Here is a 15,981-nt window from a genome sequence, read left to right on the forward strand (position 1 = left end):
CTCCCACTGCGACTATTGTATTCTGACATCTGAATGGATGCAACCACTGTTCGGCCATTAATTTTCCTCCCGGCTCCTTCCATTATTCAATCAAAGGATGGCAGGTGGCCAACAGGGACACCCACATAGCAAATTTTGTTGGGTTTTCAAGAACCCAGCTTGATAATACATACAGCAACATAAAACATGGTTTACAATTGGCTTGCCTAAGGTCCTAAGCCCTCAGCAACTAGAAAGCAGCATTGCTCTCCTCGTTCCCACTGTTGATTAGGATACAGGGAGGCATGGTGTGCAGCATGTTAAATCATAATGAAGCATAGCCTTAACACCCCAGTATCAAAAAATGCATGCTAGGGGTGAGCACAGAAAGGAGAAAATATTTATGCAATATTTAGTCTGCTTAACTGCCACAGAACACTATTTCAGTGCAGCAGTCCTTTCATGTCAGCAAAGTATAAGCCTCACCTTCAGCAAGCCTTATCAAGCTCTCCAGTAGACGGATTGTGGTACGTGCTGCATTTCTACTATCACTCTGTCGTTGAAGCTGATAGTAGCGCACTAGAATCATGTTGGCTCCTTCAGACATCTTAGGCTGCAAGGTCTTTATTAAGCAGAAATAAGTTTTCATCTTTTCCATGTTCCAAAGCTTATCAGATTTGTGGCTGCAATCTAATAAACAGAATGACATTATATATAAATGTGCGAGCACTGCCACTGGTAAAATTTGATGCTGTGTTCCATAGTCTAAGCAAAACAGAAAATGTTTGAATTTTTGTTGAAGCATTGTGTTGCAAAATGTATGGCTCTCTGCAGCAACCAATCTTTCATTAATACATAAACACCTTTAGTAGCTAAAGATGCAAATCCAGAGAGTAAATCATAAAAACACACAATTGTCTTCAACAGGCCACTTAAAAGCTTAATACATTTATAAAAGCACTACCAATGTTATACCTTTATTTTCCAGTATAAAGGAGGAAATAATTTTGTCCCAATCTTCATTTTTTGTATCCAGCAAAACTAGGACCAGATCAAATCTACTAAGCAGAGGACTCGCCAGTGCTACATTAACAGAGATGGATTCATTTGGGTCATATGCCCCCTTTGGATTCGTTGCAGCAAGGATGGTTGTTCTGGTATTTAATTTGCACACCAACCTGAAAAAAAACAAAAGTAAACATTATCAAAGGGAAAAAAAAGACATTTGTTGTGAGCCGTACAATACTCTTATTTTTCTCTTGAATAATGCAGTAAAGCAGTAAGAAGATGCATATAAACAGGTATACGATTACATATTTATTACTGAAATTGTGTTCTATCTTTGGTTCCATTTAAAGACAATTTTGTGTAGCTGTAACATGCAGCACAATTTTTAAACTATAAAGGCAAAACTTATTTTTTTTTTTTTTGGATGAAGACCTGTCAGGTTTTTATTGTTGTGTCCCGATTAGAAAGATTCAGCCTCTCTATTTGTCCTGTTTATCGCTGTCGCAGAGAGTGAAAGTAAAAGAAAAATAGGATTTTTCAGCATATTTACCCGTAAAATCTTTTTCTTTGATTACATCACGGGACACAGTGAGGCTATTATTCATTACTTACTGGGTTATACTTCATCTCCAGGTGAATGGACACTGGTAGGCTAAAAGGTCTTTAGACAGGAAGTAATCCCATACAGGAAGTACTTCAGTTTTGTAGCAAGCACTTAATCCTCAAAAAGAGGGGAGGGACCTCTGTTTAATGTGATGTACTCAAAGAAAAGGATTTTACAGGTAAGTATGATGAAAAACTTCTATTTTCTTTATAATACATCACGGGACACAGAGTGAGGCTATTATTCCTTACTTACTGGGACGTCCCATAGCAATAGCCTTGAGGGGAGGGAGACATCTTGCCAAAACAATAGCCATCAGAACTATACGGCATCCCGCAGTGCACTGCGGCCGAAAGCCGAATCCTCGGCTGCTCGAACGTCCACTTGATAACATTTTGTGAATGTATGCACTAAAGACCAAGTACCAGCCTTACAAATCTCAGCCACAGATATATGATGGAGAAAAGCCCAGGAGGTTCCTACACCTCTGGTAGAATGAGCTCTCACCCTAAAGGGAGGAGCCCTACTTTTAAGACCTTAGGCCTAAATGACCAACTGGCGGACTCAATTGGCAATGGAAGCTTTGCAAGCTGACTGGTCCTTCTGGTAAAACAAAAAAGGAGTCTGATCCTCGGATCTCCGGCGGATCTAGAAAAATAAACTGACTGCTCACACTACATTCAAGGAGTGCAGTCGTTTATTTTCCGCCGAATGAGGCTGAGAGAAAAAAGAAGGCAAAACAATGTCCTGATTCAAATGAAAGGCCGACACCACCTTAGGCAAGAAGGATGGAACAGGTCATAACACGACCCTTCTCGCATAAACCAGGGAGAACTGGTCCCATAGAACTACTAAAGCATCTGCTCCGATTGCCAGGGGATCCCTTGTATGAAACTGCTGTAGCTTGTTGTTGAACCTGGATGCCAATAGATCCACCTCTGGCTATCCCTAAGGAACAAAGAGAAATACTCCCTATATGGTACTTTGAAAGACCACCAACTCTGATGTAAAAATAAATATCTTTAATAATGAGACGTAAATCTATACAAATGGATAAAAAGACGTGCAACGTCTACAAAATACATACATTCAACAAAAAAACAAAACATAGAAGAAAAAAAATTATATCAAAAAACAGAAATTTTTTTTCATAATATACAGAGTAACATCAATAATCTCCAATGGGTAATGTACCCTGATACCCGACGTATTTCCAGTTTTTAAACACCTTCATCAGGGGTAGAGAGTGAAGTATAATCAGATATATTTTAGTTCAGTTGGAATGATTCCATGTTCAAAAAGCATAAGGAGGCAACTGTTCCAGTAGGCACAAAGACCAAGATAACTGGGTGCTTGAAATACAAAGCGTTTCCAAAATATGTATGGCAGCGATCAAACTCCAGCCATAGACGGTCAATGCTTATGAAGAATAATCAGGACAGGATATCACTAAAGCTTCAAATGTAGCTACTCAATAAGCGAATGGAATCCAAGAGTCCCTGGTTTCATGCGTCCTGTGGAGGTACAGATCCTGCGTAGAGAGTCATTCTTCCATGTCAGCGCCTGCTTCTGGCTATCCCTAACGCTGGCAGATTTCCCGAAACACATTCAGGTGTAGGGACCAGATCTGCTGGCGGCTGAGATAATCTGCCTTCCAGTTCTTTACTCCTGGGATATGGACCGCAGATAGAACCGTCACATGTCCCTCTGCCCAGGTTAATATGTGGTTCACCTCCTCCTTAGTTACACGTCTCCTTGTACCACCCTGGTGGTTGATAAAGGCCACTGCAGTGGCATTGTCGGACTGAACCCTGATCGGGCAGTCCTGATGCTCCACCGTCCAGGACCATAGGGACAGAAATACCGGACTTAATTCCAGGATGTTGATGGGCAGGCTCTGCTCTGCCCTTGACCATCTCCCTTGAACTGTGAGCCCCTCTAGGGTCGCTCCCCAGCCTGAGAGAATGGCGTCTGTGGTCAGTACTCTCCAAGACACCGGCAGGAAGGATTTTCCCATTTGCAGGTTCAGATCCTGCAACCACCAGCTTGCCCGAGATAAGGAGATGGGGTAATCCAGGACTTGAGCTCTCCTGTTACAAGCCGAAAAGATATCTTGTATGGGCCTGAAATGGAATTGAGTGTAGGGAACTGCCTCAAAGGAGGACACCATCCTTCCCAGGAGGACTCATACAGAGCTAAACGAAGGGTTGTCTGGTGCCCCTTACTTGACACACCTGATCCTTCAGGGCACAGATCTTTACGAGTGGCAGAAATACCTTTGCCTGGACTGTATACAGGATCAGACTTAGATACTTGAGACTCTGATCTGGTCTCAAGGCTGAGTTTTTCAGTATTTATGACCCAGCCCAGGTTTTCTAAATACTGCACTGTGCAGGATACACTGTGTTCCAGGGCCTGTAGTGAGTGATTTCTGAGCAGGAGGTCATCCAAGTATCAGAGCAGCAAGATCCCCTGGGCCCTTAAGAGACCCAGTACAGGTGCTAGGATCTTTGTAAACACCCAAGGTGCTGTGGCAAGCCTGAAGAGCAGTGCCACAAACTGGAAATGATGTTCCTCTATAGCAAAGCGCAGGAACCTCTGATGAGGCTGAACAATAGGTACATGTAAATACACGTCCTTGATATCGATGGAGGCTAGGAAGTCTCCCATCTGCAACGAGGCTATTACCGAGCGGACTGACTCCATCCTGAAGGATTGGATTAACAGATGTTGGTCTTAGGTCCAAGATTGGCCTTATGTCCCCAGTTGGTTTTAGAACCGTGAACAGGTTTGAATAAAACCCTGTGCTTCTTTCGGACACCGGAACATCTATGATCACTCCGTGATGCACTGCTCTAGTGCTTGAAAGAATAAGTTTCTTTTTGGAGGATCTGCAGGAACGTTGGATCCTAAGGAGTAAACCTACGTAATTCCAGCTTGTAACTGCGGTACACTGTTGAGGTGACCCATTCGTCCTGCAACACTGTTCTCCAAATGTCCGCAAATTGGAGCAGCCTTCCCCCCACCCCATAGAGTGGGGGCTTGCCCCTGGCTTTATCACCCTGTTGGCGATGGAACTGCCTTGTCGTTAAAAAACCTGAGGAAATCCCTGAGGTTTTAATAGAGGGATGCCTGGTCCTTCTCTTTACAGGAAGTAAAGAACTATTTCCTCTGGAAATCTTTTGGATATATTTATCCAGATCATCAAACAAACGTTCCCCATGGAATGGGAACCCTGCCAATAACTTCTTACAAGGAAGCTCGGCTGACCAGTTCTTAAACTACACAAGTCTGCGCATGTATACAGACAGGAGAGGCAAACGAGAAACCTGCTGTATAGAATCCTTTAAGGCAGTGGTCATTAAATCTGTCCTCAGGGCCCACTAACAGGCCAGGTTTTATGTATTACCTTGGAGAGATGCAGAATAGAATACTGCAATCACTGAGCAGCAAATGATATCACCTGTGATGTATTTCAGTTATCTTGCAAACCTGGCCTGTTAGTGGGCCCTGAGGACAGGGTTGATGACCACTGCTTTAAAGGCATCTACAGCAAAACACAGCGCTCAAGGAATATCTGCCCTGTTTTCAGCAAGATCATCCTCCTGGCTAGGTCTGCCATCTGACCTGATCCTTTAAGGACTGGCAGACTCCAATTGCTGCGACAGCTAGCTGAATAGCTGAACTAGCCAAAGAAAAGGAAGCCTTTAATAATGACTCCAGTTTCTTGTCAACAGGTTCTTTCAAGCCCTGTGTGTTATCCACTGGACAAGTTAAGTTCCTGTTTAAGGAAGAGACTGCCGCATCTATGGCTGGCATGCTCAATTTCTCAAACTTTTCCTCCATGGGATATAAAAGGGAAAACCTTTTAGGAGGAACGAAAATCCTGTCAAGATTTTCCCAATCAGCATACAATGCCTGTTCCAACAGTGGGTGCGAGGGGAAAGCCTGTGCAGCCTGAGGAGGCTTTAGGGACCCCAAAGAGGACAAGGGAGGCTCAGAAACCTCTGCAGGAAGTAACTTAAAGGCAGAACGAACCACCTTGGTAACAGTCTGGATCAAAAGCCTCTGCAACTGATACCAACTGGACATCATCTGGCCCAGATTCCTCAGAAGCAGACTCATCTGCCAGGCCATCTTCTAAGTCCTTAGCATCTAGCTCTTCCCCTTCCTCAACCCATTCCTGTTCCAAATTAGGCAGCTCAGGGGATGGGGATCTGTCACGCTTTTTGCCACCCTGGGATGGATGGAGGCAATCATGCCAGCAATCCTGTGTTCTAACACGGCTAGGGCTGAAGACAGTTCATCCTTGGTGATAAAGGGTGAAGCAGCAGCATTGACTGTAGGCACACTACCAGACAGGCGCAGCGGCTCAGATTGCCCGGAAGCCCCTGGTCTCTCAGGGGATACAACAGTAGGGTTTCGACTAGGCTCCTCAGGAACTACTGACGACATAGGTGTGCCGTTTCCTGTAGTGTTAGCCCCGCTCCTCTTTTTTTGAAAACATTGTAAGCCACAAAAAGGGAGTACCTGGGTTTAGCATTTCACCCCAGAAGGTGAGACCCTTTAATAGGGCTCACCAAGCCCCTATGGAACAATCCTGCTAAGCTCTTTAGCTTGCCAACCAACACCTGGTGACTCACGTGACCCGGGTAAGGAGGAATGAACTGCTAAAAGCGAAAGGTTTTCAGAGCCTGCTCTGAGTTCCATGGCTGTCCCCTGGAAGCGCTGCATGTCAGCCACTCTCAGCTTAAATAAGATGGCTGTGCGCTGGGACACTCTGCGCCTGCGCACGTGCATGTCTCGTGTACCCACACGCAACAAATTTTCATGCGTCAACAAATTTTCATGCGCGGGCCATCCACAAAAGACAACAAGCAAGCTACTCTTTCCAACAGTCAGCCCAAAACTCCCCCCTGCCATCATCGCTACACAGGTGTCCAGCCTTAGCTAGATGGACAGATTGTTACACACATGGGCCACCCCACAATAAGTAAATAAGGATCCTTGCATCTTCTTTGGAGGCTCGGGTACCATTTATCTAAGCATATAAACCCCTTTCTGATCGGTCAATCCCTTGATTCATTTAAGAACCATGCTGGGACTCCAGACCTGGAGCTTGAGAGAGCTCAAACAAACGTGCCGATCCACCTTTCAGACACTGGTAAAAAACTGAAGTACTTTCTGTATGGGAGGGGTTATATAGGGGATCACTTTCTGTCTAAAGACCTTTGGTTTACCAGTGTCCAGTCACCTGGAGATGAAGTATAACCCAGTAAGTAAGGAATAATAGCCCCACTCTGCGTCCCACGATGTACGATTAATAAATCCCAAATTTTGTCACCAGAACAAGAGTAGAAGAAGAAGAAATCTTTCAATGAGGTAGTTCTGCAAGTGGTCTGCCAGTGCACGTAGTTCTGCGAGTGGTCTGCGAGTGCATGTAGTTCTGCGAGTGCACGTAGTCCTGCGAGTGATCTGCGAGTGCACGTAGTCCTGCGGTCTGCGAGTGCACGTAGTCCTGCGAGTGGTCTGCGAGTGCACGTAGTCCTGCGAGTGGTCTGCGAGTGCACGTAGTTCTGCGAGTGGTCTGCGAGTGCACGTAGTTCTGCGAGTGGTCTGCGAGTGCACGTAGTTCTGCGAGTGGTCTGCGAGTGCACGTAGTTCTGCGAGTGGTCTGCGAGTGCACGTAGTTCTGCGAGTGGTCTGCGAGTGCACGTAGTTCTGCAAGTGGTCTGCGAGTGCACGTAGTTCTGCGAGTAAGGGTAGAGGGGGAAGTGCCAGGGAGGCCGATCCAGGGCTGGAGCATCCCAATAAGTACGCTCCATTGAGTGACATTTATGAAACCAGTCAGGGACCAGCACTGCTGGAGCTGAGGGACTCTCCTAGCTGCCAGGGGAAGAACTCCTCCAGTGAGAGTGGGGGGGAAGCGAAGGGAAAGGAAAGAGATTCTGGTGGTAGGGGACTCAATTCTTAGAAGGACAGAGAGGGCAATCTGTAGCAAAGACCTGAAGCGCCAAACAGTATGTTGTCTACCGGGCGTTCAGGTTTGGTACATCATGGATCTGGTGGACAGATTACTGGGAAGGGCTGGGGAAGACCCAGCTGTCATGGTGCACTCAAAATTGTACAAATATAGTGATAAACAAATATACATATAAAACCAATAAATAAAATAAAATATAAGTAATAGTCAATGGTTATGAGTCCAAAAAATGGGATAAAAAGTTTGGAAACAAAAAGTGGAAATGGATGTGACAAATGCAGTATAATCCTCCACCACCATTGAGTGCTGATCACCATAAAGAATACATGCTTACCAGAGGCAAGCAAAGAAAATGCTTGCGGCTATAACCCAGCCAAGGCCTTTATATGGATGTCAGGGATGGATCACACAAACTTTGACCAAAGACCAGAGACTCCATACGGCAATCACCCACTAGGATGCATGGGAGTGGGTACCGAGTGTAGGCCGGGAAGACAAACAGGAAGCTCCCATAATGTATTACCGTAGTAAAATTTATTTATAAAGAATATGAAATGCACTTACAGAAAAACGAAGGTGGGAGCTTCCTTTTTGTCTTCCCGGTTCTTTATGGTGATCAACACTCAATGGTGGTGGAGGATTATACTGCATTTGTCACATCCATTTCCACTTTTTGTTTCCGAACTTTTTATCCCATTTTTTGGACTCATAACATAACCATTGACTATTACTTATATTTTATTTAATTTATTGGTTTTATATGTATATTTGTTTATCACTATATCTGTACAATTTTGAGCGCAGCTATCTTTTTTCTCGTTTTCACATAGGTTTATGTATTCCACTTATTAGTTGCTGCTATGTCTGTTTTTTAGGCTTAGCGCGGTATTCATCTTTTTTCTTGTCACGGTGCACGTTGGCACCAATAACAAAGTCAGAGGCAGATGGAGTGTCCTAAAGAATGATTTTAGGGACTTAGGAGCTAAATTGAGGAAAAGGACCTCCAAGGTAGTATTCTCAGGAATACTACCGGTACATCGAGCCACACCAGAAAGGCAGAGGGAGATTAGGGAAGTAAACAAGTGGCTAAAGAGCTGGTGTAGTAAGGAGGGGTTTGGGGTCCTGGAGGACTGGGCCAACTTCTCAGTCGATAATCGGTACTTTAGAAAGGATGGACTGCACCTAAAAGAGGAGGGTGCAGATCAGCTGGAAATGAAGCTGACCAAAAAGTTAGAGGGGTTTTTAAACTAGGTGATGAGGGGGAGGGTCCAGAGGTAGAGATAGTCAGCGCAGAACATATTCCAGAGGGTAGTATTGGGGGCATTAGTGGTAGGTTGACCAAAGCACATAAACCCAAGGTAAGTATAGTAGCAAGTCCTAGTTGCAATCTCGCACCCAATAAGAGGATAATATGTGACCGGTCTAAACTATGTGGCATGTTCACCAATGCCAGGAGCCTGGCGGACAAGATGGGTAAACTAGAGATACTGTTGTACGAGGAGGATTTGGATTTTGTGGGAATTTCAGAGACCTGGTTCAACAGCACTGATGATTGGCTGGCAAACATTCAAGGGTATACCCTTTATCGCAAGGATAGAGAGGATAAAAAAGGGGGAAGGGTATGCCTATATATCAAGAATAATGTACAAGTGAATGTGAGAGATACATCACTAAGGGAGCTAGGGAGAAGGTGGAATCCTTATGGGTAGAGCTCCAAAGGGATGAAGCTAAGGGGAAAATAATACTGGGAGTATGCTATAGGCCCCCTAACCTGAGGGAGGAAGGGGAGACAGATCTCCTATCACAATTTGGATTAGCAGCAAGGATGGGAAGGGTTATCATAATGGGGGATTTTAATTATCCAGACATAGACTGGACAGAGGGAACTGTGCATTCATCTAAGGCTCACCAGTTCCTAAATGTCTTGCAGGACAATTTTATGGGTCAGATGGTAGACGCACCAACTAGAAATAAAGCATTACTGGATCTACCGATTACCAACAATACAGACCTGATCACGGATGTGGAAATAAGGGGCAATTTAGGTAACAGCAATCACAGGTCAATTGGCTTCAGTATAAATAACACAAATAGGAAACATAAGGGGAATACAAAAACACTGAATTTCTAAAGAGCCAACTTCCCTAAACTACAAACCTTGCTAGAAAGCATAAATTGGGATAAAATCTTAGGAACAAGGAACATGGAGGAGAGATGGGTTTGCTTTAAGTGCATATTAAATAAGGGCATTAGCCAATGCATCCCATTGGGTAATAAATTTAAAAGAGCGAACAAAAGTCCTGGATGGCTTAACTCCAATGTAAAAATGCATATAAAAGCAAAGGAGAAGACCTTCAAAAATACAAGGTTGAGGGATCATCATCAGCATTCAGACTTTATAAAGAATGCAACAAGAAATGTAAGGGTGCAATAAGGACGGCTAAGATAGAACATGAAAGACACATAGCGGAGGAGAGCAAAAATCCCAAGAAATTCTTTATGTATGTAAACAGTAAAAAAGGGAGGACAGACCATATTGGCCCCATAAAGAATGAGGAAGGACATCTGGTCACAAAGGATGGGGAAATGGCGAAAGTTTTGAATTTATTCTTGTCCTCAGTCTTCACAAGGGAATCGGGGGGCTTCAGTAACCAAAACTGCAGTGTTTATCCTCAGGACACATCACAGGAAGCTCCTCCATGGTTAACAGAGGACAGAATTAAAATTAGACTTGAGAAACGTAACATTAATAAATCACCGGGACCAGATGGCTTGCACCCGAGGGTACTTAGGGAACTCAGTAAAGTAATTGCCAGACCATTGTTCCTAAATTTTACTGACAGTCTACTGACTGGAATGGTAACAGCTGATTGGAGAAAAGCCAATGCAGCACCAATATTTAAAGAGGGCCCAAAATACATCCCTGGGAATTACAGACCAGTTAGCCTAACATCAATAGTTTGTAAAATCTTGGAGGGGATGATAAGGGACTATATACAAGATTTTAGTAATGAGAATGGTATCATTAGCAGTAATCAGCATGGATTCATGAAGAATCACTCCTGCCAAACCAATCTACTAACCTTCTATGAGGAGGTGAGTTGCCATCTAGATAAAGGATGGCCCGTAGATGTTGTGTATGTGGATTTTGCAAAAGCATTTGACACAGTTCCCCATAAACGTTTACTGTACAAAATAAGGTCCGTTGGCATGGACCATAGGGTGAGTACATGGATTGAAAACTGGCTACAAGGGTGAGTTCAGAGGGTGGTAATAAATGGGGAGTACTCAGAATGGTCAGGGGTGGGTAGTAGGGTCCCCCAGGGTTCTGTGCTTGGACCAATCCTATTTAATTTGTTCATAAACGACCTGGAGGATGGGGTAAACAGTTCAATCTCTATTTGCGGATGATACTAAGCTAAGCAGGGCAATAACTTCTCCGCAGGATGTGCAAACCTTGCAAAAAGATCTGAACAAATTAATGGGGTGGGCAACTACATGGCAAATGAGGTTCAATGTAGAAAAATGTAAAATAATGCATTTGGGTGGCAAAAATATGAATGCAATCTATACACTGGGGGGGGGGGGGGGAGAACCTCTGGGGGAATCTAGGATGGAAAAGGACCTGGGGGTCCTAGTAGATGATAGGCTCAGCAATGGCATGCAATGCCAAGCTGCTGCTAACAAAGCAAACAGAATATTGGCATGCACTAAAAAGGGGATCAACTCCTGAGATAAAACGATAATTCTCCTGCTCTACAAGACTCTGGTCCGCCCGCACCTAGAGCATGCTGTCCAGTTCTGGGCACCAGTCCTCAGGAAGGATGTACTGGAAATGGAGCGAGTACAAAGAAGGGCAACAAAGCTAATAAAGGGTCTGGAGGATATTAGTTATGAGGAAAGGTTTGCGGGCACTGAACTTATTCTCTCTGGAGAAGAGACGCTTGAGAGGGGATAGGATTTCAATATACAAATACAGCACTGGTGACCCCACAATAGGAATAAAACCTTTTCGCAGAAGAGAGTTTAACAATACTCGTGGCCACTCATTAAAATGAGAAGAAAAGAGGTTTAACCTTAAACTACGTAGAGTGTTCTTTATTGTGAGAGAGGCAAGAATGTGGAATTCCCTTCCACAGGCGGTGGTCTCATCGGGGGGGCATTGATATTTTCAAGAAACTATTAGATAAGCACCTGAATGACCACAACATACAGGGATATACAATGTAATACTGACATATAATCACACACATAGGTTGGACTTGATGGACTTTGTGTCTTTTCAACCTCACCTACTATGTTACTATGTAACCTGTTCTGTTGACCCTGGTGACAACCAGGGATTCCTAAACTTTGGAAAAACGTCCTTTCACTTCCAGCTTTGACTATAGGATACGAAGTGAAAACACCCCAATGGGAGACATATGACAGAAAAAAAAAAATGACAGGGGTAGTAATCCTCCCTTACTCTATCCGAAATGAAAAAAAAAAAGAAAAAAAAGTCTATATTTGGGCAACCAATTTATAAGCAGTTCTTTCCTTCAGATATTAAGACCAGTGCCATTTAAAACTGTCAGTTTGGATCACAGTGCTGGGTGACTAAATACAGAACTGGACTAATAACAAATACAAGGAGCTGATGCACCTGAATTATTAGGGGTTGTTTATACCAGCCTTTTTCAACCAGGGTGCCTTGAAATTTCTTCAGGGGTGCCTTGGCAAAATGCCTAAAAATTTCCCAAAAATTGTATACAAGCCGGCGTGTGGATGAAGACTGCCTTTTTAGTTACACTGAGTCACAGGTTTTCATTGTGCACCATTACAAACCTTCTAGCTGCCGGCGTCCTAAAAACCAATGACATCATTAGTTGATAAGGAGGATGCCAGTCGCCTACATAGCATGTTTGACCCTCCCCTGCCCCTCTCCATCAGCGCTGGGGTCACATTAGCTGATGGAGAAAAACTGAGGGAGAAGAGTCAGTTCCAGTTTGCATCGTCAATGCATGTCAACACACATGCACAGATGTGCCTGTTGTGGTGTGAACCTACCCTGAGCTGTCACCTGATATGGAGACTTCTCTTCTGCCAGCAAAGCATCCTATATCAACAATGATTGGCTCCTAAATTGTACATTAGCCTGCCCATGGTATAAACATAGTTGTACAGCAAGTTTTTAAGGTTCATCAACAGCTTTTTGTGAAGCTACCTTTACTGTCACAGCACATTTCCTTTGTTGCTCAAATTAATACTATACCCACCAAGAAATCTTTTTACCAATTAACATAATTTCAGTTATGTACACAGCTGCAAAAAGTTCTGCATAGATTGCCAATGGCTTCCTATTAAAATTTATATTTAAATGGCTTACAGTCTTCTTGCAGGAAAGTATGGAAATAAAAAAGTGTATATATTGCGCTGTCTATTATGAAAATGAGCAGCTGACACTCAACAAGCGATCAAATCTTGCAAGGAAATATATTAAAGTGGAAAAGTGCCGCGCTAGAAGATTATTTAGAATAATGTGTAAAATTATTAAAAAAATATTACAACCTTAAAAATTTGCAAATCTGGGATGTCACGTGGAAATACCGTATGAAAAATAATTATAATAAAATAATAATGTAAATTACGTGAACCCAGTCCATATATGACACATGTATTTAGTCCATAAAAAGTGATGTGAAAAATATGACATATATAGAAGTAGAGAGTGTGTTGATAGAAGATCCACCACCGCTCAAAAAGGAGGCTTACCAGAACCAATGGACCCAGATGGGCATATACCCACTGGGTCAATCAGATTTGTAAAGTGGGGATCCTCGATGGCGGCTATCACAGAAGGCATGGTTCAGGGTGAAATCAGTGAATGTAATATGCACAGCTGACTATCCAGGCACCGACCACTTGGGTGGCAGTGTACAATAACATATACTTTGTTCATGTATATTTAAAGTGGAGTTCCACCCATATTCTGCACTTTCTATGGTATCCCCTCCACTCATCCTTTTCCCAATACATTTTTTTTTTTAATTATTATAATTGGAAATTCCTTTAATAGTGTTATTTCTCCTGTACTTCCTTCCGTACTCGCCTAGGCGATTACACCACAAGGAGATTCGCAAGGATTGAGGCATGCGCGAGATCGGGAGGTGCATGCTGGGTTGCCAGCTGCACAGAAATCCCGGAAATGAAGACTGGAGGACTTCAGATGCCCACAGCTAAAATGGAACCTGCCTGCTTCCGAGATCTAGTAAAGTAAAAAACTATTTTTAAATAAAGTAAATGTCAACACACGACATGTTGTAAATGTTAATGTACATGTTTGAACAAAGCAGTCTTTAAAAAAAAAAAAAAAGTGTTTGGGGGACTGGAACTCCACTTTAAATGTACAGGTATATTCAAACATTAAAGCTAAAGTTTTTTCACTAAAAAAAAATGAAGTTTAGTATACATTTTTTGTGGGATACAACACCAACCACATTAGTTATGTGTGATGGTGTGTACCCAAATACCTGCAGGTGTCTGCTTGTGCAGAAAAAAATGGGAAATGTTATTTACCTGTAAATTCCATATCTCTTGTAGTACAGTACAGGTGTTTAGATACTAGCAATAGTTTTGCTAAGAACTCCCGAAGTACACCCCACTCACTGCATGGGACTCCAGTTTTGCAGCAAGCAATTGGGAGAAACAGAGGACAGAGGGGAGTGACCTGTGTGCTATACTGTACTCTAAGATATGGAATTTACAGGCGAGTCAAAACTCCCATTATCCTAATTGCAAAGAACAGGACTTGTATTCATAGACCATGGGATGTTCTCAAGCAAAACTGAGGGGTAGGCAACAACATAAAACAGGCCCACAGAAAACAAAGGTCAACAGACCTGAAACACTCAGATGACAGCTTGAAACACCTTGCAGCCGAAGCTCACATCAGCAGAGGCCTGGAAATCGAACAGGTAAAACTTTAAGAAGGTATGAACAGTAGACTAGGTGGTGGCCTTGCAAAACTGCGAAACAGATGCTTGATGCTGAAAAGCCCAAAAAACACCTACAGATCTGGTGGAATGGGCCCTGATAGGGAAGTGAGGAACCCGTTTCTTGAGGGTATAAGCTCAGGAAATGAGCTGCCTAAGCCACCTAGCAATGGTGGAAATGGAAGCCGGATGTCCTTTTTGGAACCCTCCAGGAGGACAAAGACTTTTCTGAAGGAAAATGATGCAGCTAGGTCATCCCCAACAGCTCTGACTACATTCAGAGTGTGGATTTAAATCTCCTTGGTGTGCTACAAGGCAGGACATATGAAAGGGAGGACACTATCCTGATTGAGGTGAATGGAAGATACCACCACCTTTGGGAGGAAAGAAGATCTGAGTTTCAGAACCACCTTGTCTCTATGCGAGGTAAAAAAAAAAAGGTTCCTTAAAAGAGATCAGCCAACTCAGAGACACGCCTGACAGTGGTAATGACCACCAAAAAGGCCATCTTACTGGTGAGATGCTGCAATGGGATATCCCGAAATTGTTCAAAGGGAGATCTTTGAAGAACTGAAAGTACCAGATTTGAATCCCAGGAAGACACTGGAGGTCGAAGTGGGGGACTGACTTGGAACAGAATGGATAAGACAGAAACCTGTCCCTTTTGAATAAAGAGCCAGATGCAGGTCCAGGCAAGCCTGCAGAAGGTTACGTTCCAAGGACTAAAATATTCCCGGGGGGTTTGAGATGCCTGGTCTTACACCAGCCAAAGTATGCCTTTCCAGGTGCGCTGGTAGACCCTACTTAAGGCAGTTTCTTTTATCTCGAGTATGGGGACGACAGTCAGAAATGCACCACTTCATTGGGAAGTGGGCACTGGGGATGACTTGGTGGGATTTGTGGTCCAAGTCTTATGTCAAAAGAAAGGGCTAAACTTTGGTTTTGAAGTTGAAGCCTGGGAAGGGCAATTAGATGCTCTACATTTTGAAGAGGGATACCTTTCTGAGAAGGGGAGGTTTTCAATTTTCCACCTTCAGAAGGAGCAGAGAGCTCCGAGCGCGTAGCCTGCATCTCACAACACTTCTTCCTCTTGGTGATGTCACGTCGGCCTGAGCATTCCACGCTGGTTGGCATGGACTTCCTGTGCACCGCAGAATGTCTATTCCTCCATCACCGCTTTCCAACATTGGAACCCGGCGGCCCATGCAGGATTGAGGACTTTTGGTGGACCTTGCAACACACGATAAGTCTGCTATTTCTTACATATTGTGTTTTTAACCGTTTGATACTGCACTTAGGTGGAGCTCCCCCTCTTTTTTATGTAATTTCTACAGAACTGGCTCAACTCTGAAGATAGCAGCCCCAAAGTGCTTCTTGCCCTGACAATAGACACTCAATGGGCTATTACAGTGTCCATGCATGCCTTGTTACTT

At 43.6% G+C, this 15,981-nt stretch overlaps 1 protein-coding gene across 1 annotated transcript in view; it reads right to left on the minus strand.

The window, feature by feature from the left end:
- Positions 1-15,981, minus strand: part of MCM9 (minichromosome maintenance 9 homologous recombination repair factor) — a 160,757-nt gene that overhangs the window by 27,417 nt on the left and 117,359 nt on the right. Inside the window, exons 9-10 of the mRNA XM_073627161.1 lie at positions 955-1,157; positions 466-669 (exon numbers count right to left, since the gene is read on the minus strand). Coding sequence (XP_073483262.1) covers positions 466-669; positions 955-1,157 — 407 coding nt within the window. The remainder of the gene's footprint in view (positions 1-465; positions 670-954; positions 1,158-15,981) is intronic.

Source organism: Aquarana catesbeiana, linkage group LG04, assembly GCF_042186555.1.
Source record: "Aquarana catesbeiana isolate 2022-GZ linkage group LG04, ASM4218655v1, whole genome shotgun sequence".
Taxonomy (NCBI): domain Eukaryota; kingdom Metazoa; phylum Chordata; class Amphibia; order Anura; family Ranidae; genus Aquarana; species Aquarana catesbeiana.